The following is a 27,000-nucleotide window of genomic DNA, read 5'->3' as shown; positions in this document are numbered from 1 at the left end:
TCTCCATTAAGATATTCACCATTTAAGCAAAGGGGTTAGAGTCAGCAGCGGACAGTGGAGCCGAGATGGGGAAAATGCAAGTCTTGGGTGTAATTGCTGTAATGTTAGTGGTTTACAGCGTACATGCAAAGGTTTACTTTCGGGAGGAGTTTCTGGATGGGGGTAAGTTTTGCAGAGGAAGTCATAATGCTGGTTGTGTTAGTTAATTCATTGCACGTTTAGCTTCGCTGTTAGCCCATCTTTCAGGTCAGAATAATCAGTGTGATTTTTTTTTCCTAAACTCGTATTCTCATGAAACTAGCATTCTTCTTTTTCAATCAGCAGTTCATTGAATAATACCTTCACTGTTTTGCATTTTTAAGTCTAGCTAATTTGACAACTTTAGCTTGCTAACCTTAGCAAGGCCCCGACAGCTAGCAAACTGTTAATTAGATAGCAGAGTTAAATAATTGTAACCAGAGTGGCAGTAAACTTAATAAACGCAAATGAATGAACAGCAGGCTAATGTCACTTATTTTGGGGAAGTACTTCTTGAACTGAAATACGTGTCCTAACTGTTAGACCTCGTTGAACTTAATAGTCGTTTTTTCTATTCAGATCAATGGAGAAGTCGCTGGGTGGACTCCAAACACAAATCTGACTATGGAGAGTGGAAATTGACGGCTGGCAAGTTCTATGGAGATGCTGAGAAAGATAAAGGTAAACTTTCTTAATGTTGAAATGAATTATTGATCAGTCACCTGTCATTCAAACGTTTCCTTGTGTAAATACTGGAGAATATAATGAATGAGTTTTTAGAGAAAGTTTGCTAGTTGCTACCTTATTCTGCATTAAATTACTGCTTACACAGCTCAACCTCAGTGCTGTAGTTTTGTTTGAACAGCTCATCTTACCTCCAGCTTAAGTGCAGTGGTTTCTATTGTGTGCCTGAATTAAGGATTTCTTTCACACTTTATTGTTTTTCAGGTCTGCAGACAAGCCAGGATGCTCGTTTCTATGCCACCTCTGCCCGTTTTGAGCCTTTTAGCAATGAAGGCAAGCCTGTGGTCATCCAGTTTACAGTCAAGCACGAGCAAAAGATTGACTGCGGTGGTGGCTATGTGAAGGTCTTCCCTACTGATTTGGATCAGACTGGCATGAATGGAGATTCCTCATACTACATCATGTTTGGTAAGTGATTGTTACCAGAATGCAGACAGCAACTGTTGCAGTCAAATGGCTACAATAAAATAATTTGCAAAATTCAGTGATGGTGTTCTTTTTCTTCTTTTTTTTCACATAGGCCCTGATATTTGTGGCTACAGCACCAAGAAGGTTCATGTCATTTTCAATTACAAGGGCAAGAATCACCTCATCAAGAAAGAAATTAAATGCAAGGTAATTCTGGCATTTTAAATGTGAAAACATTCTTCTTCTTCTCCTTATCATCATTATTATTATTATTATTATTATTATTATTATTATTATTAATGTTAGCATTGTGAAATACAAACACACACTCCACCAGTGGCTTAATCCAAAACACCTGTTTCTTTTAGGATGATGAGTTGTCCCATTTGTACACACTTATCCTGAATCCAGACCAGACCTATGAGGTAAAGATTGACAACAACAAGGTAGAATCTGGCAGTCTGGAGGAGGACTGGGACTTCCTGCCTGCTAAGAAAATTAAGGACCCCGAAGCCAAGAAGCCAGAGGACTGGGATGACCGTGCCAAGATTGATGATGCTGATGACACCAAGCCTGAGGTGAATAAGCTCACTAATATAATTGTGCTGCCATTAGCTTGTAGTTAATCAACCTTATCCAGTATAAAATTTGCTGTGTTTTGTCTTTTTCTTTGGGTTTAAAAGATCTATGAATTGGCATTGATCCCGATAGGAGTCTTAAATGCTATCAAATCCGATTTGATGGAAAAATTAACCAGTTAACAGAAAACATTTTACTGTTCATCGATCATGCCTTAAATCAAGGATTTGTTACTTCTTTTTTAGGATTGGGACAAAGCTGAAAACATTCCAGACCCTGATGCTAAAAAGCCTGATGACTGGGATGAGGATATGGATGGAGAGTGGGAGCCTCCCATGATCCCCAACCCTGAGTACAAGGTAGGTTTAAGATGCATAGTCATTTTGCTTGGACTAGAGTTTGTACTTTGTATGATCTGCTGTGCCTAAAAATGTTTGGCATTCAGTCTGCTGATGCTTTTGCAGCATAATAAATAGCTTTTCTATTGCAGGGAGAATGGAAACCCAAGCAGATCGACAATCCCAACTACAAAGGAGCCTGGGTACACCCTGAGATTGACAATCCTGAGTACAGTGCTGATTCAGACATCTACAAGTTTGAAAAGATTGGTGTTTTGGGTCTTGATCTTTGGCAGGTGAGAGAGAAAAACATATCTTTTAATTTGTATTAATGTAATTGCTGTAATGATGCCAAAGCTAACATTTATTATGGTTCATTTCAGGTGAAATCTGGTACCATCTTTGACAACTTCGTGATCACAGATGATGTGAAGGAAGCAGAAGACATTGGAAATGAGACATGGGGTGCCACAAAGGTATGCCAGTGCTGCAATTCATACTTACATATTTAGTAAACCTGTATAACAAATGCAACTGTCACCTGTGAAATACAAATTCAATTAGAAGTCGCGGCTTATGATTATCTGGACTTTGTCTGCAGGAACCAGAGAGGAAAATGAAACAGGAGCAGGATGACCTGAAACAAAAAGAAGATGAGGAGAAAAACAAAGAGCAAGACACAGAGGCTGATGAGGAGGAAGACGAAGACATAGATGAGGAGGAGGAGGAAGAAGAAGACGAGGAAGATTCGAAGGACGACATGGAGGATGGACCTTTAGAAACAGATGATGAGGAAGTAAAGGAGAAAGATGAGCTTTGAGGAGGTCTGGCCAGATAGTTTTTCTGTCCCGCCTCCTAGAGAAACTCTGTCCTTTATTTCCCAGGGGTATTGTGGCTGCTGTGCATCCTTTCCCTGCGATTTGGACACAACCCAACTTGGGGGTTTATGTAGTGAAGGGTGGGAGTGGGTGTTTATGGACTTAGTTTCTCTTTCATTTTGGTCATGATGCCACCCTGTTGCCTCTAAGCTGCTGGGTACTTTCTAAGGTTTTCCACCTTCCACCACATCCATTCCTCACATGCTCTACCAGCATTTTATTAAGACAAAGAACATGGAGGCCCTGGCATCCACTGTTGTCTTGATTTTCTTGATGTATACCTCTCCTTTTTAATTGCAGATTCCAGAAAGTTTGCAGATGTCAAACCATTCAGATTCCAACATTAACTTTATTGTCCCCAAAGGGAAATTTATTTTGCAGCAAGGTAAAACAAAATGCACATAGAAAAAAACGTGTAAGATATAAAGTGTAAGATCAAAAAATAACAGATAAAAATCCAGACTGTAATATAAGGTAACTTATTCTGGTGACATCTGTGGCACTGACTTTGTTTTTCTTTCCCCCACTCGATAAGGCAGAAATGAATGAAATGTTTGGACATAAATTAATCTTAATCTAAGTGTACAATGCAGTTGTTTTTCTACGTTTAATTGACATGAATTCATCATGTCTTCATGGTAATGTGATGGGTCCTGCATTATATCCTAAATGTCTGGAGAAACCGATGGTGAGCCCCTGGTGTGACTGATGACATCACTTAGGGTCACGCTTATTTTTATTGGACAGAATGTTATTGATACCAAAGTTTTTATTAAAAGATTATAACCTTATTGGTCTGGTCATATTCTGTACTGTACGTACTCGTATTTTGAAAGTATGTAAGTTGACTTGACAACTACAGTTTGTTTTCATGTTTCAGTGTTTGATAGAATGAAAAACAAAACCTTGAACATTCAACATACCATATTACAATATTGATACCAAGATTAGTTGCTCTGAGAAATGGCGGCTGTATAATGGTAAAAGCCTACTCAATCTCTGATTTCAGGTTTCATATGATACATGCAACTACAGGAAAAAAATGACTAATAAAATATGACTAGGGTTCATAAAATAAGTGACATATTTGTAGTAAGAAATTTAAAAACAACCAAATGTAGAAAAATTCCTTTATGTATATGCAATTTGGTTAAGGTAAAAATGCAGTTCATGTTGTGATACAGTGGCGCAAAATAGTGAATTTAAGGTCTTGGGTAGGTGCCTTCTTTACTTTTCATGGTATGAAACTGGTAATACCCATACACATCTGTTTACAAAGAGTAAAACTGAATTGTTCACTACAAATAACTACAATGAACTAGTATGTTGTGCACTCGGGAATAGGGAGGAGTTACCAATTAATGGGCGTGATGACAAGTTCAGCATGTTGCTACCTTTCAATGTGGTTACCACCTCTGCCTACAATACATTTTCCCGTGTTTAGTCCATACAGTCTATGGTTTAGTCCCTCTCAGCATCAATCAATGCTCGGATATACACCCTCCGAAACCACCAGCACGTTTAATCAGCATTATTTTCCCACCCGCATTCTGCGAGGACCCGTCCCTACACTGCCTCTGATTTAAGATACAAGATTTATTGTCATTTCTCGGAGTATTTTCATACTAGGCAATAAACGAGATATGCTTTCTCATTAGGTTCAGTCAGTGCATGTAGAGTGACTAATAACTCAAACCTCTAGATCAGGGGTGTCAAACTCATTTTCATTCAAGGGCCACACAAACCTCTAGATCAGGGGTGTCAAACTCATTTTCATTCAAGGGCCACACACAGCCCAATTTGATCCCATGTGGGACAGATCATTAAAAAGATGGAGGAAAGGAAAGAAGGTAGAAGGAAAGATGTAGTGAAGGAAGAAAGGGAGGAATAACAGACTGAAGGAAGGAAGGAAGGAAGGAGAGAAAGATGGAAGAAAGGGAAGAAGGACAGATTGAAGGAAGGAAAGAAAAGAAGACTGGAAGGAAGAAAGAAAGGGAGCAAGGACAGATGGAAGGAAGGAAAGACAGATGGAAAGAAAGAAGGAATGAAGGAAAGTGGGCCGGATTGGACCCCTTGGCGGGCCACATCTGGCCTACGGGCAGAATATTTGACACCCCTGCTCTAGATAAACTAACCTACCTAGCCAACGAAGGCAACGACTACTAGCCAATCAGAGACGGGCTAGGGTGCGTCCGCGCGGAATGCGGGTGAAAAGGCGTCTGTCGCCGCTCGTGCACGTACCGGTTAAGGGGCGTTCGCGCGCTCCCGAGACACCAGGAAATATGGCGGCGCTTATGACTCTCAGTCAGGTAACAACTTCCAGCACCTCGGGAAAAATATGCGTATTTTTATATTGAACACCATCGAGTGACAGTTACAATCGCTATACGCTCTAACCACACAGCTAACCTGTTCATCAGCAGTGGTGGATATTAGCTGGTGGGGCCGTATTAGAGACAGCTCGTTGTGAACTAGGTTAAATTAACACGGTTAGCTAGTTGTACGGACAGCAGAGCAACTGTGCCGTTTAAATAGACTGGCGTTAATTTAAAGAAGCTACTGCTGTAAGGAGAGTAGTAATTACTAGAGAGGATCGTATTAATGACATTAAATGCGTGGTTAAACTGAACAACAACCTTTAGTTAGCTAACGTCAGCGTCGGACTAACTTGATGATGTAACTACAGTCGGCTAACATTACAGCTTACGTTCATATCCAACAGCTTAATGTGGACAATATGTTAACCAATGCAATTATTTGGGTTGTATAGTTACTTTTTATTATATTTTACATTCTTCTTCTCTAGTTATCAAGTGGAAACCCAGCCTATGAGAGCTACTACAGACAGGTATGGTCGTTGATACTGCTTTGTTCTTTGTCTTTCAGTGTTTATTTAGCTAAATATCACCAGTCATATGATATCAATCAATAAACGCTGTTATTTCTTCTGTACGGTACTTCATATTTGTTGGTGATTCTTTGTAGCTGGATCCAGGAAATAATGGCAAAATATCAGCTGGAGATGCAGCTCAGTTCCTTAAGACATCAGGGCTGTCAGGCAGTACATTGGGAAAGGTGGGTGATACACACATTCACTCACAAACACATTCATATATTTGTTCACTGCCATCTTGACTTTAATTTAAAAAAAATGTTCTTACATAATTTAGTATTGTTTTTGTTTCTTGAAGATTTGGGATTTGGCAGATTCAGAACGAAAAGGCTACTTGGATAAGCGGGTAACACCGAATTTCTCTGTACATTTGCAGTGATTGGTAATGCTGATGTGTGCAAAAATACACTAGATTTGCCATTCTTTCTTCCTCTTTTGTAGGGTTTCTTCATAGCTTTGAGACTGGTGGCCTCAGCACAGGGTGGAAATGATATCAGCCTCAACAACCTCAACCAAACGTTAGCGGCACCCAAATTTGTGAGTGTTGAAATAACTGCTGGCAGGGGAAAAACGACTTCTGTGTTAGAAAGTAATGTATACTAAGTGTCTCAGGAAGTTATTTTGTGAGGGAAAAATTCCTTACTGTCTTTTCATTATCTTCATGCGATTGTAACTGTATTTGTCTCTGCAGATAACCTACCTACTAAGTCATGTTCTTTTTTTATTTTATTTTTTTTTTTACAGAGAGACACAAGCAGCCCATTATTAAGTGTTTCAACAATATCAACTGACTCACAGTGGGCAATAAGGGTGAGTTGATACCATCAACCAAAAGATTTCATAGAATATGATAAAAATGTGGCTTGTTTCTTAAACCTGTTTTCTTTTCTTTTTCCAGCCTGATGAAAAAGGGAAATTTGAGGGCATTTTTGAGAGTCTGTCCCCTGTAAATGGTCTCCTCTCTGGTGATAAAGTGAAGCCAGTTTTGATAAACTCTAAGCTACCTCTGGATGTGTTAGGAAAGGTGATATTACATGTTAGATGTAACACTGTTGCACAGTCTTTCTGTCTCTCATAACAACTTAATCTTCTTGTTAATTCTGGCATTTACTTTATGTTTCTGTAGATTTGGGACTTAAGTGATGTAGACAAAGATGGACACTTGGACAAATATGAATTCACAGTGGTAAGTTGTCACTCCAGGGTCATTTTGGGATCCTAATACTTGATCTGTAAAATGAGTATTAAAAAAACAAACAAACTTGTTTTTGCTAATATTATTAAATGAACTGATTTCCCATTTTGTAGGTCATGCATCTTGTGTATCGGGCCATGGAGAAAGAGCCTATCCCATCTACCTTACCCGCCTCCCTCATCCCTCCCTCCAAAAGGAAAAAATCTGCGTCTGGGCTGCCAGGTGCTGTGGCTGTCTTGCCCGCTTTCTCTGGTCTTACTTCTGGTCCGGTTCCTCTCAAAGAAACATTGCGAAGCACTCCTCCACTGGGCAGCGCTACTCCCCTCAGCACCACTACTGTCAACCTCTCTCCAAAACACTCCTTTAAATCTAACTCACAGGTTTGTTGCCTCACTTTTGTGATGCTTGAACTGTTGATGTAGGCATAGTGTGACTTTATCATGACATTGATAAGTGTAGCTGTTCTGGGCAATGTGATTAAAATTAATTAATTAATTAATATTTATAGGAATACATTTTTTATGTTGTTATACATATAATAATAATGTGACCTGCATGAAAAATCATATAAAATAATGTTCAGTGTAATAATATAATGTATATTTGTGCTTCACTTTTCTGCAATACGCCATCAATCTCCTCACACATGTAAAACAAGAACTCGAATAACTATTTTTTTAAGCTTTTAATTACATTTTGTTCATAATCATTAATTTAGACAATCAAATTTTAAAAAACAGTAGCCCAATATTTTCATATTGTCACAATAAAATGTTACTTAAGTCAATAATCACTCGCATAGGATTGTTGGGTTAGGGTTAGTTAGTCCTACTCACTTCTTAAAGTAGACTTGAAAATTAATTTTTGCTTTACTGTATGGAGAGAAAAAAGACTTCCTTTACTAGTTTGTTTACAAGTCTTGTTTCCTTCATGGCAAAATAAACATGGGATTATATGTCTGCTGTCATGAGCAGTTCTCTTCAAACAAGCATTAAGTGAAAAACACTAAAAACTTTGAAAAACATCCAGTCCCTCTCAATAAACTCAATACATTTCTCTCTTGTTGCTCATCCCTTAGTAATGGTCACGAGGGCCGAGCCCAGTGGTTAAAAAAAAACATCTTTTCATGCATTAATTCTTCCTGTTGATAATGGGTGAACTTGTTTTGCAACATTGTTGTGAGAATTGTACACAGGCCTGTGTGTTTCTCTGTACTTTTGTTATTGCTGTAGGGATCTTTCACTTGAGACCTTTGGAAAAACAGGTTTCCTCCTTGACAGGGAAGAGAAGTGAGGCTCTCTGCGATGTCCTCTTTTTTTTTTCCTTCTTTTTAAAAAAAAATCCTGTCTTTTTTCCCTTTCCTTTGCTATTTTAATTTCCCCATTTTTTATTTTCTGTCTTATTCAACACAGAAATTTAGACTGTCCATTTCACATTTTATGGTAACCTTTCCAAACCATTTCCTCTACTCTTATCAAGTCATTTAGTCACAAAATTAAACTGAATTTAAACTTGAATTTTACGTGATGATTTTTCCAGTATTGAGGTTGCTAACTCAGTAATAAATCATCATGCTGTTGGTAGTAAACAATTGGTAAAAGTACATTCTATTGGAGTCTTCTCGGACATTTTAGGTAAGCTTCACTGGCATTTATTATAAATATTTTCCTCACTGGTCTCCAATAATCTATAATACTATAGCACAATTTTTACTTTTAATCAGTATAATGAATAAATATGAAAATACCACCTGTTCTTTCAAAAATCCAAACTCATCACTCCAAAGTCAAGCTCATAAAGAGAACTGTGAAGATGTAACAGATGTTTTCTCCCTCATCCCTAATCACGTAAACGTTGTTCATTCCAGCCGGCGGTAAACTGGGTAGTACCGGTGGCTGACAGAGAGCGATATGATGACATCTTCCAGAAGATGGACACTGACAATGACGGTCTCGTCACCGGGACTGAAGTCATAGAGATCTTCATGCAGTCCAGTCTCTCCCAGACTATGTTGGCACAGATATGGTGAGACCACAGATTAGTTCAGATCATATTTATTTGGTTTTAGTTGTTCTTGTTTTTACTTTCACAACGCACTTTTCACATATTGAGAATATTACAGGGTTCAAGACAGCTCAGTCATCAAAAATTACAGGAATATTAAGAAACACATTCATCAATTTGAACATGCATGTGCAGCATAAAAAAAGTACGCAGCAAACAGAAAAATATTGCAAATACAACACTACAGAACTGAGATTCTACACAATCGAAGCTTCTGGGAGACACTAAAAACTGAAGAAACAAGATAGCTATATATATCTCTATCTATCTATCTATCTATCTATCTATCTATCTATCTATCTATCTATCTATCTATCTATCTATCTATCTATCTATCTATCTATCTATCTATCTATCTATCTATCTATCTATCTATCTATCTATCTATCTATCTATCTCCCACTAATATTAGAATGTTTTTACAGAATATTAAAAGAAAAACTAATACTGTTATCTAATTTTTAAACATCATTGATGAGTGTTTAAAGCTGGAATGTGGGACTTTTGTCTCCCTCTTCTGGCAGTAAGAGTAAAGGGATGTACTCGGCTGTGATTGCCTGACACAGGCATGCAGCATGCTCTAACCTGACCTACTGTTTTGTCTATAAAACGGTGGATTAATTGTTTTGAGCATTACGCACCCCCTGTGAAATGACTTTAACTGTCAGATCCATTCGCTTCTATAACGTTTATGAAGTCTAGAAACTTATTTTTTCTAAATACTGCCTTTCTGTTGTCAAAATAGTTAAGATGTGCTTGTGTTTTCTCAAACTGCAGTTCAGAGTGCTCTTAGCCACCACAGAAATTAGACCGCATGTTTGGCAATATCAGATGGATGTCATTATCTGTAATTTTCTCTCCTCTCTGCAGGGGACTGGCTGACACTAAACAGACGGGCAAGCTGAGCCGGGAGCAGTTCTCTCTGGCCATGTACCTGATTCAGCAGAAGGTCACTAAAGGCATGGACCCTCCCTCCACTCTCAATCCAGATATGATTCCCCCCTCAGAGAGGACTGCAGGATCTGTGAGTCCCAACTTTATCCTGAACCAATCACCACTTGATCTTTAAATAGCTTCTTTTATTAACTGACTTACTATCTTTCACTCTTGTGCTTGTAATTAAGTGCAAGCCAACAAACATCTTGAACTCCATATCGGTGGTTTGCAGTTGTTGCCTTTCTGACATCAATCAAAAGACAAAGATTTTTCACTTGCCTCTGTACCTCAAGAGTCTTATGTTTTCCTGCATCTATGTACATTCTAAATGGTGAGTTCTGCTTTTGGGCTTTCCATACTTCCTGTCGCAAAACTGTTCTGTTATTTTTTTTGCTTTTCTATCCTGTCTAACAGAGCTATGCGGGGCTTATGTCTGCTGTGAGACCTGAATATGCTGCATTAGCTAATATCCGCAGAGTGAGTAGTTGACGTTTACGTCACAAGGTGGCGCTGATGTTCTTTCATATCCACTGTCTCAGTTCGGAGCACAAGGTGTAAATAGTCCCATGACCTTTCTGTTCTGCCAGTTTTCCACTTCATTTTCCAATATAAAGAGAACACAGGAATACTTACATCTTAATAATGTTTGCAACAGATTTGTAATGGCTTGGATTTTCCCCAAATTTCTCTATTCTAAACTTTCCTTTGCTCTAAGCGAGATCAGTGAGTTCTAATAATTACAACTACACTTTGCTAATGCAAATATAGGATATCCAGTAAAGGTTTTACACTTTGGCCAACCAATGACTTCATATTCAAAAAGCATCAAAAGTCAAGGGTGCGCTGGTAACTTCAGATGTCAGTTTATCACACTTTGATATTTAATTTTGGAATCAGATGTTTCAGTTTCTATTTTCTAACTGTTAGAACAGTCATCAAGCTGCAGTTTCTCTGACTGTATAAATAAATTAAACACCCAAGAAAATGTTTCACTTGTTTAACTATTGTGAAAACATGTACCAACATTTTGGCTAACAGCTGCCTAAAGTGTGTAGGTTTTAAAGTCAACCACAAAGGGAACAACTTCTAATATGTAACCACACCTTAGTTTCCCACAACAAAGACATTCTAGTTATTTGTATGTATTATAAACAGATGAGTATTATTAATAGAGAGAGAAAACTTCAGCGGAGCAATAATTCAAAGACATAAAGTCTAAATAAAACAAATATTTTAAAAGTGGTATCATCTCAAACAAATGGTTCTTTTACACAGTTCCCTTTTTGTGGTCGAACATGAAACTTTAAAAAAAAAAAGAGAGAAAAAGTTAAAGATAGCGTATAATCTGATCAATGCTTGGCTTGCTCACAGAGGGAGAGGATTCTGGGACAGTCACATTTTCTATTGAGCCTTGTGGCTGTTACTGATCATATTTCTTTAAAAAATGAGTCAAATTTCCCTGTAATGTCTTGTATTGTCTTATCTGTGTGCATGTCTCCTCATTCATGTATTGTCTGGCTCTGTCTCTGTCCTGCCCTAGCTGTGCAAGGTGTTTGTATTTCCTTCCTGTGTCTTTTGTTTTGCTAGACATATCAGCAGGGAGCTCCTCTCAGACCCCTGCATACCACTCATCTCCCCTCTGCTCTGTTTCTCCATCCTTCGTGTTTCCTTTTCCCTAACCCCCGTCTTCCCTCTAACATTCCCTCGTATCCCTCGTATCCATTTTCTCTCTAACCCGTCTCCTGTTTTCTCTGTTCTCACCTCCTGTCCCCCCTAACGACCTCCATCGTGCTTACTTGTTTGATTGTCCTTTTTTTTTTTTTCTTCTCTCCCTCTCTCTCTCTCTGCCCTCTCACTTGTCTGTCTCAATGTCTGTCGCCTCAGGACAGCACCAGCTCCACAGGGTCGGCGGAGCTGACAGGCATCAAAGAGCTGGATGACCTCAGCCAGGAAATAGCTCAGCTGCAGAGGTGAGCCCCGGAGTAGCAGGAGGATAGCTTTGTTTCTTTTCCTCTAAGAAAATAGGGGAGGCTGCAGTGAGATCTAAGTTACATTAAACTATAAGTGCAATAAAAAAAAATGTTGGTGTTCATATCTGATTTTTTATTTATTTATTTATTTTTACCAAGAGTGAGTTAGCTGAGAAGTTGTCTTTGTAGAGACCTTCGTTCGGCCAATCAAAGCATATTTTGAGCTTACATGACAACAATTTGCAGCTTTGTGACAGTTGAAATAAGATTCTTTGTAAATCTCTCTGTTTCCACATGTCAACAACAACAGTATCAACAGATAACATTGTACCTACTTGTACGCCAATGCTCGCACTACTAAATTAGTGACATTCAGTAGTGTCAAATACAGTGGCCATCGAGTAGGGTGTCGCTTCAATGCTGTTAGTTCCTCTCATTACACTCTTCTTCATCAATTTGTCTTTACAAACTTGTTAAAAAATGCCTACAGTTACTTTGTTAGTGAGTAATATCAAATTGTAATCTCTTCTCCTTTGCTCTTTTGCTATGTGGTTCATCTTTTTAGAGAGAAATTCATCATGGAACAAGAGATAAGGGAAAAGGAGGATTCCATCAGACAACAAAATAGTGAAGTTCAGGTAAGTCTAAGCCAAAAAATGTACAAACCATAATGTCAGACAATTAGTGTGTCATGAAATGGAAACAACACAAAGAGTACTAATGAACCTTTCTGTTAGACAGCCTAAAAATAAATAATTTATATACAAAACTGTGCACAAGGCAAACTCATGGAGAAGTAATGCAATTTTTGAGATTCACTCAAGAAGATTGTCAAGTTAAGCACGATGATGAACTTGTGGAGGGATAATTAGGAGTCCGATACTCACTTATCTGTGCTAATTCCCACCAAAGTTCCGCAATTTCTAGGTGAACTGGAAGAGTCTTTTGTTGATATGCCTGTGCATGTGTGTTTGGCCTCAGGACATGCAGAATGAATTGGACCGGGAGAGCAGCAGCCTGCAGGACCTCGAGTCCCAGAAGCAGGAAGCTCAGGAACGTCTGGAGGAGATGGACCAGCAGCGCTCCAAGCTAGAGGGGATGCTCAACGACATCAAGCAGAAGTGTCAGGAAGAGTCACATATGGTTAGAGTCTTGACATGTAAAAATGACATGCATATCATCAGAAGAAATGCTGCTGTGTTTTGTATTTTGCTTCTGGTGACATGTGAATGGTCATGCATCTTTGATCATGTTGTGGTGTGATGTTTGTGCTTGGCTGATAAGTTTAGGTAATGTTGGAGCATGATGCCAGATATCATATGTCAATCAAGTCGTCAAGTGTTTGAGACTGTTTGTAACTTAGCTACTGTAACTGCTTTGCTGATTCAATTGAGGCCAATTACATTATAAGTATGTTCAAGTTAAAAGTATAATGAGGACTGCAGTCTTACTGCAATGCCTTTCCTTGCATCCTCTAGAAAATAAACCTTAATATTAATGCTACCTCAATCTGTCCTGACAAGCAACCTTAATGGCACATAAGTTATAAGTACTTAATTTGCAGCAGTTAAAGTATTACACAAATGATGAGTCTGCAAATATCTCCTCTTCCACCCTCTAGATTTCGTCCCTGCAAAGCCAGATCCGCTCTCAGGAGACTGACCTCCGGAGCCAGGAGGATGAACTTGGCCGTTCCAAGGTGGACCTGAGCCGGCTGCAGGAGGAGGAGGCCCAGCTTGAGCAGAACCTGCTCTCTGGTCGCGTCCAGCTGGACAGCATAGTTAAATCACTCAAAACCACCCAGGAAGAGATCAACCAGGTCAGTACAGATAGAGAGACATGTCATATGAAGATGTTCTGGCACTTAGGGCCAATAAGGTGTCTGATCAGCTCAACATTGTGTTGCATAAAGACTGGTTATGATGATAATGGCTTCCCTGTTGTGGAAGAAGGTGATTATATTCATGTACTGTCTGTAAAATATGAACTTACTGTATTTTGGTGTTGTTGGGTATATTTTGGATACAATAATCTCACTTAAATACATAAATTCTACTTTTACTACTGTGCTACAGTCTTTAGCATGCATTGGGGAGCACACATTTTTAAATACTGAAGTGAAAATGTTCATTGCCTTCTTGTATCATACTTTAATTGCTCTTTTAGACCAACTTAACCACTCACCACCACTTATAGCATTTGCTAAAAATCAGGTCGTCATTTTTTTAAATCTGGTAAAGACTTTTAAAGAACATATTTGTACTAAATTCATGGTGGAAAAGCAAATAAATAAATTGCTTCAAGGATAATAGTGTGCAAATTCTATTTTTACTTTAAAGAATGAATTTTGTAAAAACTTTTAAAGTGCAGATTGAAATCATAATTATTTCTACCTGGCAGGAAATTCTGCACTGAATAGAGAAGGAAATGATGCCGATGTCTTTCATGTGTTTTTAGGCTCGCAGTAAGCTGTCGCTGATCCAGGACAACCAAAAGGAAGTGACCAAGACCATCGAGCAGTACAACAGCTCCCTAAACGACATCAATGGAGGAAACTTCAGCGACCTGCCAGACTTGAGTGAAACATTTGCTGAGAAGGAGAACGGAGGTTTCAAAAGTGCGGTGAGGAGATGAGAAATGAATCTTTTTTTTACCCCAAGAATTTAGCCTAGTACACAGAAACCTTATTCGCCTTTACACCTGATGATCCTGGCTCAGATTTTGGTTCCCATCCCTTTAACAAAAAAAGAGAATCTGACTGAAAATCTTTTTACATCACCTCCTTCCAGTTTGGCTGTTTCATTACCATTAAGATGCCATAGGGATACAAACATAAATATGCACAAGAAATCTGTCTGTTCCCCTGTTTTGTAGCCCGCAAAAGGAGATTTTCTGCCTTGTCACCCTGTAAATTTACTGTGTTTTGATGTAAGACAGCCGCTGACAGCTTTATGTGCACAGTTTTCTATGCTGAATAATATTTTAGTGCAGAATCATGACACATTTTTTTTTTATCAGGATGAATCTTTCAAGTCAAAGATAGCCATGTTCAACAACAGCAGCGCCAAGGAGTCCCCAGCAGACCCCTTCCAGACAGAGGACCCCTTCAAGTCCGACCCCTTCAAAGGTCTGAACACCTTTATTGTGAATAAGCATTTCGGCTAAATTCCTAAAATATACCTACGTTATGGATGCCAAAATTGTGCAACTACGTAAATGAAATGGAAATGTTTGTTTGTTCCAGTCTGTTGGAGTTTATGCTGTGGAAAAAAAACAACCTCAGATTCTTTTTAAAGGTTGAAAATGATTCAAGTCATAACCCAGCCAAGCCAGTTGCTTTTCACTCACCACTGTTTTGTTCCTTTTCTAGATCCATTTGGGGTAGATCCATTCAAAGAAAGTGATCCCTTCAAAGGCACCTCATCTGAAGATTTTTTCAAGAAGTCTGACATGTTTGGATCTTCAGACCCCTTCAGTAAAAAACCCACACCTCCAGCCAAGGTATCATACACGTCTTCTTTTTAGCTCTCTGATTTTCTTAGCTAGAAGTGTCGATTTTGGTTCGGTTAGAAGAAATATGACTGCGAGAACGCTAACTATCTTTTCCCCTATGTTCAAAATGTTATGTTCCCTGTTTTAAAAGACTTGCTGCAGTTGTCAGTGCTGATAGAAACAAGTTCTGACGTGTCTTCTCCATTGTAGATAATGGGGAAAAGTAAACCAGCACTCTAAAGAAAGATTTTTGGTGGCTATGCTACTGTGGTCAATGTTTTTTGTATCTTAAACAAGCTCTTTTAATAGCTTACTTGCTGAACTTGTACTTTGCCTTTTTGTTTTTCTGTTTTGTGTTTTTTCAGCCAAGTGCCTTCGGAGCTGACCCCTTTTCATCCAAACCAACGGACTCAGGTACTTTGATGGCCATAAGCATTATGGGATGTCAGTACATAAAGAGAGATTTTACCCTTGGTGTTCTAAGTGGTTAATTTAAAGATTAACCTGAGGGAACGTTTGTGCATGTTTGTGTGATAAATAATACATGTCTCAGTTTAGCTTTTATTCTTTTTTTAATTGGTTTGTAATATATTCTTTTTTTTTTAAACAGTTTGAAAAACAGTTCTTTTAAGTCATTATGAAGATGGATACTCTATAAGGGAAAGTATCATGTGATACTGCAGTAGTGTCACTTTGTCAGCTAAAAGCACAGATGCATAGTCATCTCTGCACTAAATACGTGCAGCTTTCCCAGAATGTGACTCTTTTAACTGACATCTATAGGTGAGAGAACGTTCTCGTTGTGCAACACCATCTCAAAGAGTCATTCTTTGCCACTCTGGGTGACGTGTTAGATTTAGATTTTATTTTTGGGGGCATCAGGGGCAAACAATTTTTACTCACTGCGGCTTCAAATTTTCCTGTGGCTCAGGGCTATTTTTAGTCGAGTACCTACGCATTTAACTACTGGCCAACTAAAAATACTCCCCCTACCCTGGAAAAACAGGAGGCTTGCAGGAGCCAAACATAACAGAAACTCTGTGACTGCTGGTCCTGCTCTACTAGAATACACTGCCACTCCTTTAACCAGTTCACTCCTGCCTCTGTCCTGCCTTTATATCTGCCACTATTGAGCTGCTCTGCTTCATTCGTCACGGAAGTTGTTTTAAGTTAGTGGCTACTGCTGACCAATGCTCTGCCATGCTACACACCTTCAGAGGAACACAGAGGCAACTGTAGACCTGAGCTGAGTTACTGTGCGCAAAAGAAAACACAGCGTACTCCACATGAATGGGGTCTCTTGTGGTTGCACATTCACAACAAACATATTATATTACAATGTTTTGTTTTTTCACTTTAACCATCTGCAGTTTGCCCTCTCTTTTTTTTCATTAAGCGGCATACCACTGAGCTTCAAAACAACCCGGGCACAGTTCTGGTTAACAGTACTCCAACTGACGCCTTTAATTAGCTGATCAGATGCATACGTCAGGTTAAACAAAAACCTCTGCTTTTCAGGATTTTGCAAAATGTCATGGAAAATTTAACGGTCATGCCACATTCCCTTTGCTGAAAATAGCATGCAGGCCCTATTCAGAATAAGCAAAGATGCTGAGATGATTTTGAATGTGCGGTTTGGGACTGTACTTCATTATAGTTTTCTGGCTCTTTCCGTAAACGTATTCAAATGTTCCAAATACATTTCAATGTACTCTTGTCACTCACAGATGTGTTCGGGACAACGGACCCCTTTGGAAGCGGCTCTTTTGGAAACAAGGGTGGATTTGCCGATTTTAGTCAGATGTCGAAGGTAAGCTCCACAGACTCCCGGAGTTATGAATCAGTTGCACCATAAAACATAACTTTCCACTCAAGTTGTAGAGAGCTGTGTTGTTTACTTTATTCTCATTATAAATGATTTCTTATTCTTCTGCCCATTTATCTTATTTATGAAAACAACTTCTGTGGTATGAGGCCAGAGGCTTTGTAATTTGGCTGACACTTCTCTTGGAGTCATCACGGTGAATGACAGGTGAGGGATTTATATTGTCTTTGTCTTTGTGTGTGAACAGAAGTCAGACAACCCTGTGCTTCCATCAAAGAAAAATGTGCCTAACCGGCCTGCACCTCCCTATGGTAAGCCCTGATTTAATGTGCTAGTGTGTGTGTGTGCTTGAACATGAGTGTGCTTGCTGCTTAACTCGATATTAATGGTCCAGTGATGTTCATAATTAGCATCTAACATTGGTTTAGGTTGAAATCAATAACATTTGTCATGCCAAGTTATTTTCTTTTGAGTGCACATTTTAAGTGCCACTTTTAATGGTTGCAACCTGTCACTAAAATGTAATGGCAGCATCATTTTGGGTATTTATTGTGATTGACTGTTGTCCTTCTAAACAGGGATTTTTTTGCTCTAATCGTTTTCTAAAAAAAATTACTTCACCATTGAGCTCTGACGGTGCAATGAAATTTCTTCTTTTGAAGTTGTCAACAGGAAAGCTGTCGATCGAGATATGGTGGTACTATGGGGTTTAGAGTGATGTGACCTTGTTGGTGTTATTGAGATATTAATTCAGTTGTGTAACTTTAAACTTGTCAACGATGTGATAAGACTGAGAACCATTTCTCTGCCATTTGGAGGCATTAAGCCTCATTTTCATCTTGAGGTTTTTGTGTGTGTGTATCTGTGTGTATGTGAAGTCACACACTACCCACAGGCCATGCCCAACGCGTTCCCTTCCGCTGTGACCTTGCACTTATTCTTTTAGCAGAAGCCACAGCGTGAGAAAGTTTGTGTTCCCCTTTGCTTTACCACACAGAAAGGGTTAGAGATATGTGTCCATAGTCAGCCTGCCAGCTAACTTCAGATATGTGCCTCGTACGTGAAAGGGAAGTGAGAAAGATGTGGGCTGCTCTGAATGTATGCATCACAGGGACAATTGCACAACACATTTTGGTCCAGTTAGAAGGTTTATATTGGCTAACTGCCTCCAGGTGTATTGCAGCATGTATTACAAATTAGATGTTTTAGTAGTGCAATATTTAAAGGGGCCATATTATGAAAAACTCACTTTTTATTGCTTGTGCATATATATATATATATATATATATATATATATATATATATATATTGGTCTCTGATGTGCATGCTTACACTCAAACTGTGAAATGTGACCACCGAGTCAGTTTGTTGCAGCTGGCTTGCTCTGTACTCTTATGATTCAACGTTCAGATTTGAGGCCCCTCTTATGTCACTCGGGGCTTCATTGAAATTGTACCGCCCCCTCTGATCCAGAGCAGTTTATGGCAGGAGGAGTTAAGTTTTTTAACTTTTGGGGTTAAAGAGTCAATTTTGGTTTATCTTAAAATCTCAACCCTGCGCCTGTTGTTGCTCACTGGCGGTTTGGGACATTTTAGTAAATGCAAATGGTCCCACGGTCAAAGTCGAGTAACGCGAGACAATAGGAGTTTCTGCACCGCTATGTTTTTCTCTGGGGTTCATACACAACAGTTGCCATGGTAGCTGGCTTACCCAAAGAGTAGGAGGTGAAGGGAGCAGGACAGGCACTGAAACTAGGTGTTCTGGAAGGGGCTGAAGAGACAGAAAGCTGCTGTGGTGCTTGGTCCTTGTTGTATTTTTACCAAACCATGTCAGATACATTTTATTAAGACACCGGGGAACTGTGTTAACTTGTGGAAAAGGGGTATAATGTGGCCCCTTCAAATAAACCATAGGCGGAATTTGCACTCTTGTGCATTGTTGGACTTTTTTTTGGTAGAAGAACCCCAATTCCCAGATTCAGTTTGTGTCATTCACTGAATTGAACGAAGCTTGACAGATGAATAATTGTAGCCAGATTATAATACGATTAACATATGAAGTGGGTTCAGCACTTACGGTAGACAAGGGTGTGTCCGTCTTTTTATAAGTCTGTGCTCAAAAAGAGCAACACTGTGCTTGTTAAGCTTCAATGGTTCAGTGAGTTTACTCAAAAAATGTGGTTAACACCTTTTTTGAACCAGTATTGCTTTCCCCTGGGTGACTTATGTATGCACTTGAAGATGTTGGCTTCCTGTGAACATTTGTCAGCACAATATTACACATTAGTATTGGTGTGACCTTATTTTCCCAAGAGGTTCTTAATAGTGAACATCTTCAGTTAGGGCACTCAAGTATGTTTACGTACATGGATTTGGTACTTACTTAAATGTCTTCCCTCTCCAGTAGGTATGCTCAGTTTGAGTGCATCAGAGGCATCCCAGAGTGCTTGCTCCACAGCAGACAGTAAAGACACTTTTGTTACGACACACTCGAGTAACGCATCCAAAGACTGTCCTATGGGTTTTGCAGATTTTGGCTCTGTAAGTGTAGCCTACTTACAGTTTTCTGTTGGGTCAAGTATTTTTGTCTGCATGAGCTACTGATCACTGTCACATTGTGGGGCTGATGGCTCAGACATGTCAGCTCTCAGTCACTAGGCCTAATTCTGTTAACTTTCCCTCACGCAGTGACTCAAGCACGCGTTCACAGGACCGCCATGTTTACTGGCTGTTGACTAACAACTGACAGAACATCGGAGAGCTTTTTACGGGGCTTTTTGTTGACGGAAAACACACATTTGCATGATTGACTTGGACAGTCCTAGTACTTCCAGCCGTCTGCCTGGTAAAGGGGCTTGCATGCTTGCTGTCGTCTGTGGCTTTGACAGGAAGTCAGGATTTATAAACTTTTAAGTCAGCGAGTCGGCGAACTTGCCCGGTCAGGTAGCACTCGGGGAGCATTTAAGTCTTGAAGTACAAGGTAAAGGCTTATTTGCTGTCAAAGCATGATATGCCTTGAAGCAGAGCACAACAGATTAAATCTCCTTTATTGTCCTCCGTCTTCCGCTTCTTTGCCATCGTGTATAGCCTAACAGCTGAGCGTGCTCTCGAGTGGAGAGATGATGCATGGCAGCTTTTTGTGTCTGGTTTGTATCGTTTGACATGACATTAATTAATTTTATCCCACATGCCAGCATGACAGTTGTGAAAGGGATTTGTGGTTTTTATATGGAGCTCTGTGTTGTAATCTTTGTTTTTCTGCCAGGATCTGAACGTGTCAAGGTAAGACAAGGGTGTGGTGGTCAACTTCAATCCTTTGCATGTGAAAAACCTGAATAATCTTGAGTACGGTGATTGATGAGCACAATTAGTTTAATAAATATCCAAGCACTTATGTTTATGGGAAATATCTGGCCAGTAATTTATGTCAACTGTATCGCTTTGTGTCGTGTAGGAATCTTTTTGTAAAGCTTTTATCGTTTTTTCTTGGCTTTTATGTGATGTCCAAGTGAAATCTAAATGGCTTGTTGTTGTTTTTTGCTTAACATGCTGTTCTGTATAAAATTAGTTTGGACGTAATTGTCGACAGTCTTCCTAATTAGAAACCTTTCATATAAAATTTGCATCCACAGTTACTTTTAGAACCTGTGCTTGTCTATCTACGTGCCTCTTTATGTGTTGACATCTCTGTCTTTGTCTCTTTTTTTTTTTTTTTGGTCCACATCTAATTTTTATTTCTCTGCACTAGTTTGGAAGTGAGAACCAGCAGCTGGAGTGGGCCAAACGGGAGAGTGAGCGCGAGGAGCAGGAGAGGCTGAGGAGACTGCGGCTCCAGGAGCAGCAGGACCTGGAGCTGGCCATCGCTCTCAGCAAGGCTGACATGCCCAGCGCCTGACCACGCATGCCCCACCACAACTTCTAGTCCTCCTCCTTCTGACTAGCAGTCCTCCGCACACTCATGGCAACAACACCGACACTGGCCCGACACGACTAGCAGCCCTCGTTATCAATTTGTGTAAGAGACCAGTGTTTCTCCAGCCATGACTGGAGACATGTCAAATGACTCCAAATTTAGCAACCAGTTAAGGTTCATTGCTCCCAAACTACATGGCAACTATAATGAGGGACAATACGGAGCCACTAGATCTAAGCCTGGCTTCATCTTGCAAGAACATAGCGATTTAACGCAACCCAAACCAGCTGGGTACTTGACTACAACTTACAACCCTGCCTTATCCAAGAGCCTGTTTGTTGCAAGAAAAATAACATTTTAAGAATATTTTACTGCTTTATTTATATAGAAAAGCAACAAATCTGTGGTCTATGAAGTACTTGTAAAATGCACTGTTTAAACGGTTTTATATAACCTTTAATTACTCAGAAATATTCATATTGATTATGGATTACTATACATGCTAACTGCTCTGTTAGCCTGTGATTTAATTTGTCCAATTTCAAATGTTTTTTTTTGTTTTTTTTTAATGAAACCTACTCATGTACTGTAAATATTATTTGATGATGTTTTTATGTGTACGCCTAAGGGGCAGCGAAGTCCATCTTTAAAACAAACCAGTCTTAAAGAACTAGAGCTCAGTCATCAGATCATGAATGGCACAATTCATGTTTTTATTTCAAATGTTACAAGTGTTGCCATTTATGCCTGCTCATCTTTTATTTATAGCCTAAAAGTACATAGATTGAAGAAATCAATACTCTTCAGAAGGTACATACATAAGATGTTGTTTTTTGAATCTCTTGATAGGCATTTTAGTTATAAAATTGCTATGGTTAAATGAGATTTAGCGCCATATCATTTGTCAGCTTTTGTTTTTTCCAATAATTAAGATGCTAGTGATAATCATTGAGGTCTTCCTTTATGAACAAAGTTCAATCCACCTGGAGCGCTGTTGCACCATCACTCTGATGTCAACAGCTTGTGTTTTTTACATGATTCATCTTTGCCTTCTCGTAAAGCCCAAAAAACTTGCACTCCCATACAACTAAGAGCCTCTAAAAAATGGAATAAGTGTAAACCTCCATAGTTTATACTGGTGCTGTTACACTAAGCTTTGTCATTTTTATTTCTATGCTTCACACTACCACCTATACAAAGTGAGATCTGCTTCCAGGTTGGATTTTTGCTTCTCTCTCAACATTCAAATCAACCTTTGATCTGTTTTTATTTTGTTTTCTGTGGATTTGTGGGGTTTTTTCTCTTCATTAGTGTCTTATGACCCAGTTGGAGGACATTTGTTTAAATGCCTTAAAATATTGCATTGCGTTTCACACTAATCAGGTTTATTTGGCACATAATGTATTCACTGTATATTCCAGAGTTTACTGGACATGTACAGAATGACGGCGCCTTATTTATCAACATATCATCATTATAACATGTAATATTGCACAGTATGTATGTGATTATTAAAACATTTTTTGTTTTGAGTGGCTCAAAACTGTAATGTTTAATTGAATAAAAGTGATTTTTAACATTCCTGGTATAAGGTAAGTCTTGTGCTTTCAGTAAAATATTGTAACAACCACAAAAAATAATCTGTTACTTTAAAAGCAAAGTAAATACATCAGTCATTTATATAGAATTTACATTTGTGGCCTCAAGGAGCAGTAACACAGACATGATGTGGTGTAAAGGAAGGACTTTGATGAACTCTGTCCGTAAGTCTTAATCTGCTACTTTAAAAAGGTTTCTTGTGAATACAGTATAGAGATACACTGCATTGAATTTAAAATAGATTGTTTATACATCTTGAGGTTCTGCATTGATATTGGAACCAAAAAAAAAGTGAAACGAGAGTGATACATTTGCATCGACCACTACAGATATTTTTGTCCTGATGTGTACTTCCTCTTTTTTCTTTTTTTAAATATGATCATTGGATATGTTGAACAATGCAGCCAATGGTTATACATGTTATTGTTATGGGTGAGTTTTGGATACAAGATAACTGCGGAAATGAGGGACACCACATTTCATGAAAGGCGTGGCGTTTATTGAGCCATGTTTAAAGTTGTAAACTTTATCATAAAGCAACAGGAAGACTTGTCAATGGCCTGCCATTTACTGTATCTGAAAAATTAAATGTTTTAATATTTATCTTTTCAAAAATGCCATCTGGCTTTGATACCTCTGCTCAACGCAGTCTTTGATGCGGATGCTCACTGACACCATACAGACATAATATGCACAGACTCATACTTTGAATCTGTAGTGTAGAGTGACTCTGTGTAATTGTAGTATTAAGGCCCTTTGATGTCCTACTATAATTTCTACCCATCAGAAAGGGAGTCTAAGGGCTCCCTGATGAGGGTTTGCTGTGCCCCTCCGTCCAGACGGCTCCCAGCTCACTCTGTAATTATGGAAATTGAGTGTTTGTATTTATAGGCTAAGCCCACAAGCGGCTGCCCTTCACCGTCTTGCAGCTGCAAAACATCACAGTGGAAATCAAGTGCCCATGTTTTAAAATTAAAGTGGTTATCCAATGGCAACGTGTATAACCTATTTACTGTAACTGATGTGATGATCTGCAGGTCCACTGCACCTATTTAAAGTGCTTTCAAATGCCGTGCAGAAGGGTGAGTGAGTGGGTGGATGTGGTCCATTTCATTGAACGTGTGAACCATATGCACCTTTAGTGACTGCGTGTGATTTCCTGAAGTAAGGATTTCCCCAGCCAAATGTTCAGTTTCATTGGAGTTTTTTTAATATTTACAATAAATACACATTTTACAGTATAAAATCCATGTACATATTTATATAAATTTAAGTAGAAAATAATGCACAGGACATCAAGCCCTGATAGTGTACAGAGGGGCTAAAACCAAGACAAGACAATATCACCCAAAATAAGACCACATTAAAAATAAAAAGGTTCAGGCCATTCAAACAGTGAGGCAGTTTAAATAAAACATTGTCTTTGCACATGATAGGCAACTGTATGAGCATTTCACTCCTGTCGACAACAACATACACTAGAGTTTTACAGTAGCATAGTCATAGAAAGGCACTTTGTGTTTAACACAGCATTCCAGTTCTGTCAATGAAGAGTAGTATATACAGGGCCAGCCCCTTCTTGGTCTGCCTGCTGTAAAGCAAACAAAGCTTTTCTAAAGCTTTTATATAACCAAAGTAGTACCAGCTACATTATTAGAAAATGATAATTTTTTAATTTCAATATTATAAAAAAAAAAAAAAAAGACTTTGGTCATGTGGAGAACAATTTAAATAAAATACATCAGTTGAATCACAAGAAACCCCCCCGTGAACCCCAAGTCCTTATAAGGGCTACTTCACATGTGTCTCTTCATGTGAAGTGCTAGGTGGTCAGACCTGGAAAAGGCGCGCTCACACAGGTGACACTGGAAGGGCCTGTGTCCGGTGTGTTTGCGGAAATGACGGGTCAGCTCATCAGAGCGGGCGAATTTCCATCCACAACCCTCCCAGCTGCAGTGGTATGGCTTCTCACCTGCGTGGACAAAGAAAGGGGAAAATTATTAGTCTTTGCTGAAAGGGGAAACATGGGGTTGATCTGTGGTCCTAATATGCTACTACATAAGTTATAACATGAACTTAAACGTACCGGTGTGAGTTCTGAGATGTGCCTTCAGGTGTGAGCTCTTGGTGTAGGTTTTCCCGCAGCCAGCAAAGGTGCAGGTGTGTGTCGCTGTGCGCTTGCGTGGCCATGTGCGCCGTCCTCTCTTGGGTTTGGTCTCGAGCAGCTCGAGGGGAGATGAGGGCGGTGTGAGGATCACTCTTTGCGCGCCTGGTTGCAGGCTGAGACCTTCATCGTACATGCCAAACGCACCATGCGGAGCGTGGTAGGTCATCTGCATCTGGGGAGCCTGAGGATGGTGCGGGAAAGCCGCCGTGGTGTGATACTTCTGCGGGAAGTTCATGGGTTGGCACATCGGTGCCTGACAGTCCGAAGCCCCCTGGTCATCTGGGCTCAGAGGCGGGGTCATGCTGCTGGCTGCCCGAGGGGAGATGGCCACTCGTGGCTGCTCGAAGGACATCATGCATGAAACGTTCCCCTCCTGCTTGATTTTGCTGCAGCTCTGGGGCACCATGCCCAAAACAGGGCCGTAACTGTCCATGGATGGCTCCACTTTGATGTTGTCCACGCGAGGGAAAGGCGTCGTGTTGACATAAAATCTCCCCTGAATGTTGGGGTTGCGCGTAATGCCATAGTTGTTGGTTCCTTCGGAGCGGAGCAGCTCTGTCATGAGGTTGGCGCCGTACGGGGGTGGCGGGGAGCGGTGGTCGTCTGCAGGGAAAGCAGAGTTTTCCGTCGTGTACATGTTGGAGTCAGCTGTGCCCACATATACAGCCGCGCTGTCTGAGCAAGTTGTGTTGGCGAGAATAAAATCCAGATCCAAAAAATTACTCAGATCCTCGTCGTCCTTTTTGCTGTGATTGTCCAGGTTGTGTACCATTTCAAGCATGGAGCAGCTGCTGGAGACTATTTTGTCCATCTCTCCTTTCCACCTCTGAAAGAATAGAAAATACCATTAAGCATCATTGTTATGTTGCTTTGAAATAAAATACTGTATGTGATACTGGAGATGATTTTCAGCGGACAGGTAATTTAGACTGAGCTTTATTCTATTAAAATAAGGAAAAAGGTTTATTTTTCTTGTTTTCCAAAAGCAAATAAATGAGTTTCAACAACTTTACAATATATTAATATCACCATCATAATCAACCACAAAGTCACAACTCACTGATTTTAAAGCACAATACAATATAACTTTTAACTTACGTTTTCCCAGGTTTTTTCTCTTTGGTTTGAGAATGTCGAAAATGACGGTAGCATCACTCCGGATAAGGCCATCGTTTGGTGAAATAATGAAAAAAATGTCTTTTTAAAGTCGCGTCGTTTTGAGCGGCAGTCGCACTATAGTCTGTGCGCCTATCTTACTGTCGCCTCTCCACAGTTGCGCTTCTAAGTCATGAACAAGATTGAGTGGTGGTAGGAGGTCCTCCAAAGCTTATAACCCTCTAACCCGACTACTCTTGGCCAATTGTGAGAGCTCAGGAAACAACGTAAAGTTTGGTAAATTTAGCTCTTTATAAAGCAGCCACAGTAGGCAGCAGCTCAGTGTGCTGTGTGACAGGCTGGGGAGAGCAGAGCCGTCTATAAAGTGTAGGACCTCCCCCACACAGTGACGCAAACACAGCAGACCAACCCACCTGAGCTGAAGTTGGAAAAAAGTTGCAGGCAAATTACAAACACACGGGCAATATAGCAACCATAGATACTTACGTAATATGCTGAAAAGAACAAGTCAAATGACAGAAATTGCTTCAGGCCAAACATTACCAACAGCTTAATAAAAAGGCTGTCAGTACTTCAGTCAATCATAACTTGAAGAGATGTGTTTTTGTTATGAAGGGTGATAAAATAAAACAGTTAGTTTAGAGGGTTAAACTAGAAGTTAAGATCGTAAATAACAAATCATTTTAACAACAAAAAGGCAGCCTGTTATGTAATCATCCTTTATGACAGACACACACACACACACTGTATCTGATATCATTAGCCACACAATTGTCGTCACCCCCCCCCCCCCCCCCACCACAATTTTTCAGCATTTGTTAATTAATGCTGTTAATGTGTGCTGTTTATTAATTTCCCCATGTAGT

General features: G+C 39.6%; 3 protein-coding genes across 5 annotated transcripts; 2 read left to right on the top strand and 1 right to left on the bottom strand.

The window, feature by feature from the left end:
- On the top strand, positions 1–3,756 carry LOC133990684 (calreticulin-like). The gene is made up of 9 exons (XM_062429080.1): positions 1–162; positions 598–699; positions 967–1,170; positions 1,283–1,377; positions 1,539–1,748; positions 1,995–2,108; positions 2,240–2,383; positions 2,471–2,563; positions 2,689–3,756. Exons 1-9 carry the CDS (start codon positions 66–68, stop codon positions 2,905–2,907), a joined length of 1,278 nt encoding a protein of 425 aa, XP_062285064.1. The 5' UTR covers positions 1–65; the 3' UTR covers positions 2,908–3,756.
- A 1,470-nt stretch (positions 3,757–5,226) lies between these two features.
- LOC133990683 (epidermal growth factor receptor substrate 15-like 1) lies at positions 5,227–22,825 on the top strand. 3 transcript variants are annotated; one of them, XM_062429077.1, is made up of 24 exons: positions 5,227–5,274; positions 5,772–5,813; positions 5,951–6,040; positions 6,157–6,204; positions 6,300–6,395; positions 6,603–6,668; positions 6,757–6,882; positions 6,985–7,044; positions 7,167–7,433; positions 8,921–9,078; positions 9,988–10,141; positions 10,468–10,530; positions 11,938–12,023; positions 12,589–12,661; positions 13,005–13,166; positions 13,645–13,842; positions 14,481–14,645; positions 15,042–15,150; positions 15,394–15,524; positions 15,881–15,929; positions 17,243–17,325; positions 17,588–17,651; positions 20,605–20,621; positions 21,088–22,825. In XM_062429077.1, exons 1-24 carry the CDS (start codon positions 5,248–5,250, stop codon positions 21,232–21,234), a joined length of 2,481 nt encoding a protein of 826 aa, XP_062285061.1. In that variant the 5' UTR covers positions 5,227–5,247; the 3' UTR covers positions 21,235–22,825. The 3 variants fall into 3 exon arrangements, with proteins under 3 accessions (XP_062285061.1, XP_062285062.1, XP_062285063.1); XM_062429078.1 differs by lacking the exon at positions 10,468–10,530; XM_062429079.1 differs by lacking the exon at positions 20,605–20,621 and having other exon boundaries at positions 21,088–21,229.
- Positions 22,826–24,044: 1,219 nt separating this feature from the next.
- On the bottom strand, positions 24,045–26,450 carry LOC133990682 (Krueppel-like factor 2). The gene is made up of 3 exons (XM_062429076.1): positions 26,117–26,450; positions 24,938–25,844; positions 24,045–24,823 (listed from the first exon to the last, which is right to left on the bottom strand). The coding sequence occupies exons 1-3, from the start codon at positions 26,186–26,188 to the stop codon at positions 24,648–24,650; spliced, it is 1,155 nt and encodes a 384-aa protein (XP_062285060.1). The 5' UTR covers positions 26,189–26,450; the 3' UTR covers positions 24,045–24,647.
- Between the last annotated feature and the right edge of the window lie 550 nt (positions 26,451–27,000).

Source organism: Scomber scombrus, chromosome 11 (assembly GCF_963691925.1).
Source record: "Scomber scombrus chromosome 11, fScoSco1.1, whole genome shotgun sequence".
NCBI classification, from domain to species: Eukaryota; Metazoa; Chordata; class Actinopteri; order Scombriformes; family Scombridae; genus Scomber; species Scomber scombrus.
The sequence above is the reverse complement of the archived record's forward strand: the minus strand, read 5'-3'. Positions and strand labels throughout refer to the sequence as shown.

Excerpts from the sequence above, each read along its gene's own strand:
- LOC133990684 (XM_062429080.1), top strand. The coding sequence starts at position 66 with ATGGGGAAAATGCAAGTCTTGGGTGTAATTGCTGTAATGTTAGTGGTT. Across the intron at positions 163-597 it reads GGAGGAGTTTCTGGATGGGG|ATCAATGGAGAAGTCGCTGG; the intron begins GTAAGTTTTGCA and ends TTTTCTATTCAG. Across the intron at positions 1,749-1,994 it reads CTGATGACACCAAGCCTGAG|GATTGGGACAAAGCTGAAAA; the intron begins GTGAATAAGCTC and ends CTTCTTTTTTAG.
- LOC133990683 (XM_062429077.1), top strand. The coding sequence starts at position 5,248 with ATGGCGGCGCTTATGACTCTCAGTCAG. Across the intron at positions 10,142-10,467 it reads CAGAGAGGACTGCAGGATCT|AGCTATGCGGGGCTTATGTC; the intron begins GTGAGTCCCAAC and ends CCTGTCTAACAG. Across the intron at positions 17,326-17,587 it reads ATTTTAGTCAGATGTCGAAG|AAGTCAGACAACCCTGTGCT; the intron begins GTAAGCTCCACA and ends GTGTGTGAACAG.
- LOC133990682 (XM_062429076.1), bottom strand. The coding sequence starts at position 26,188 with ATGGCCTTATCCGGAGTGATGCTACCGTCATTTTCGACATTCTCAAAC. Across the intron at positions 25,845-26,116 it reads GAGAAAAAACCTGGGAAAAC|AGGTGGAAAGGAGAGATGGA; the intron begins GTAAGTTAAAAG and ends CTATTCTTTCAG. Across the intron at positions 24,824-24,937 it reads ACATCTCAGAACTCACACCG|GTGAGAAGCCATACCACTGC; the intron begins GTACGTTTAAGT and ends TTGTCCACGCAG.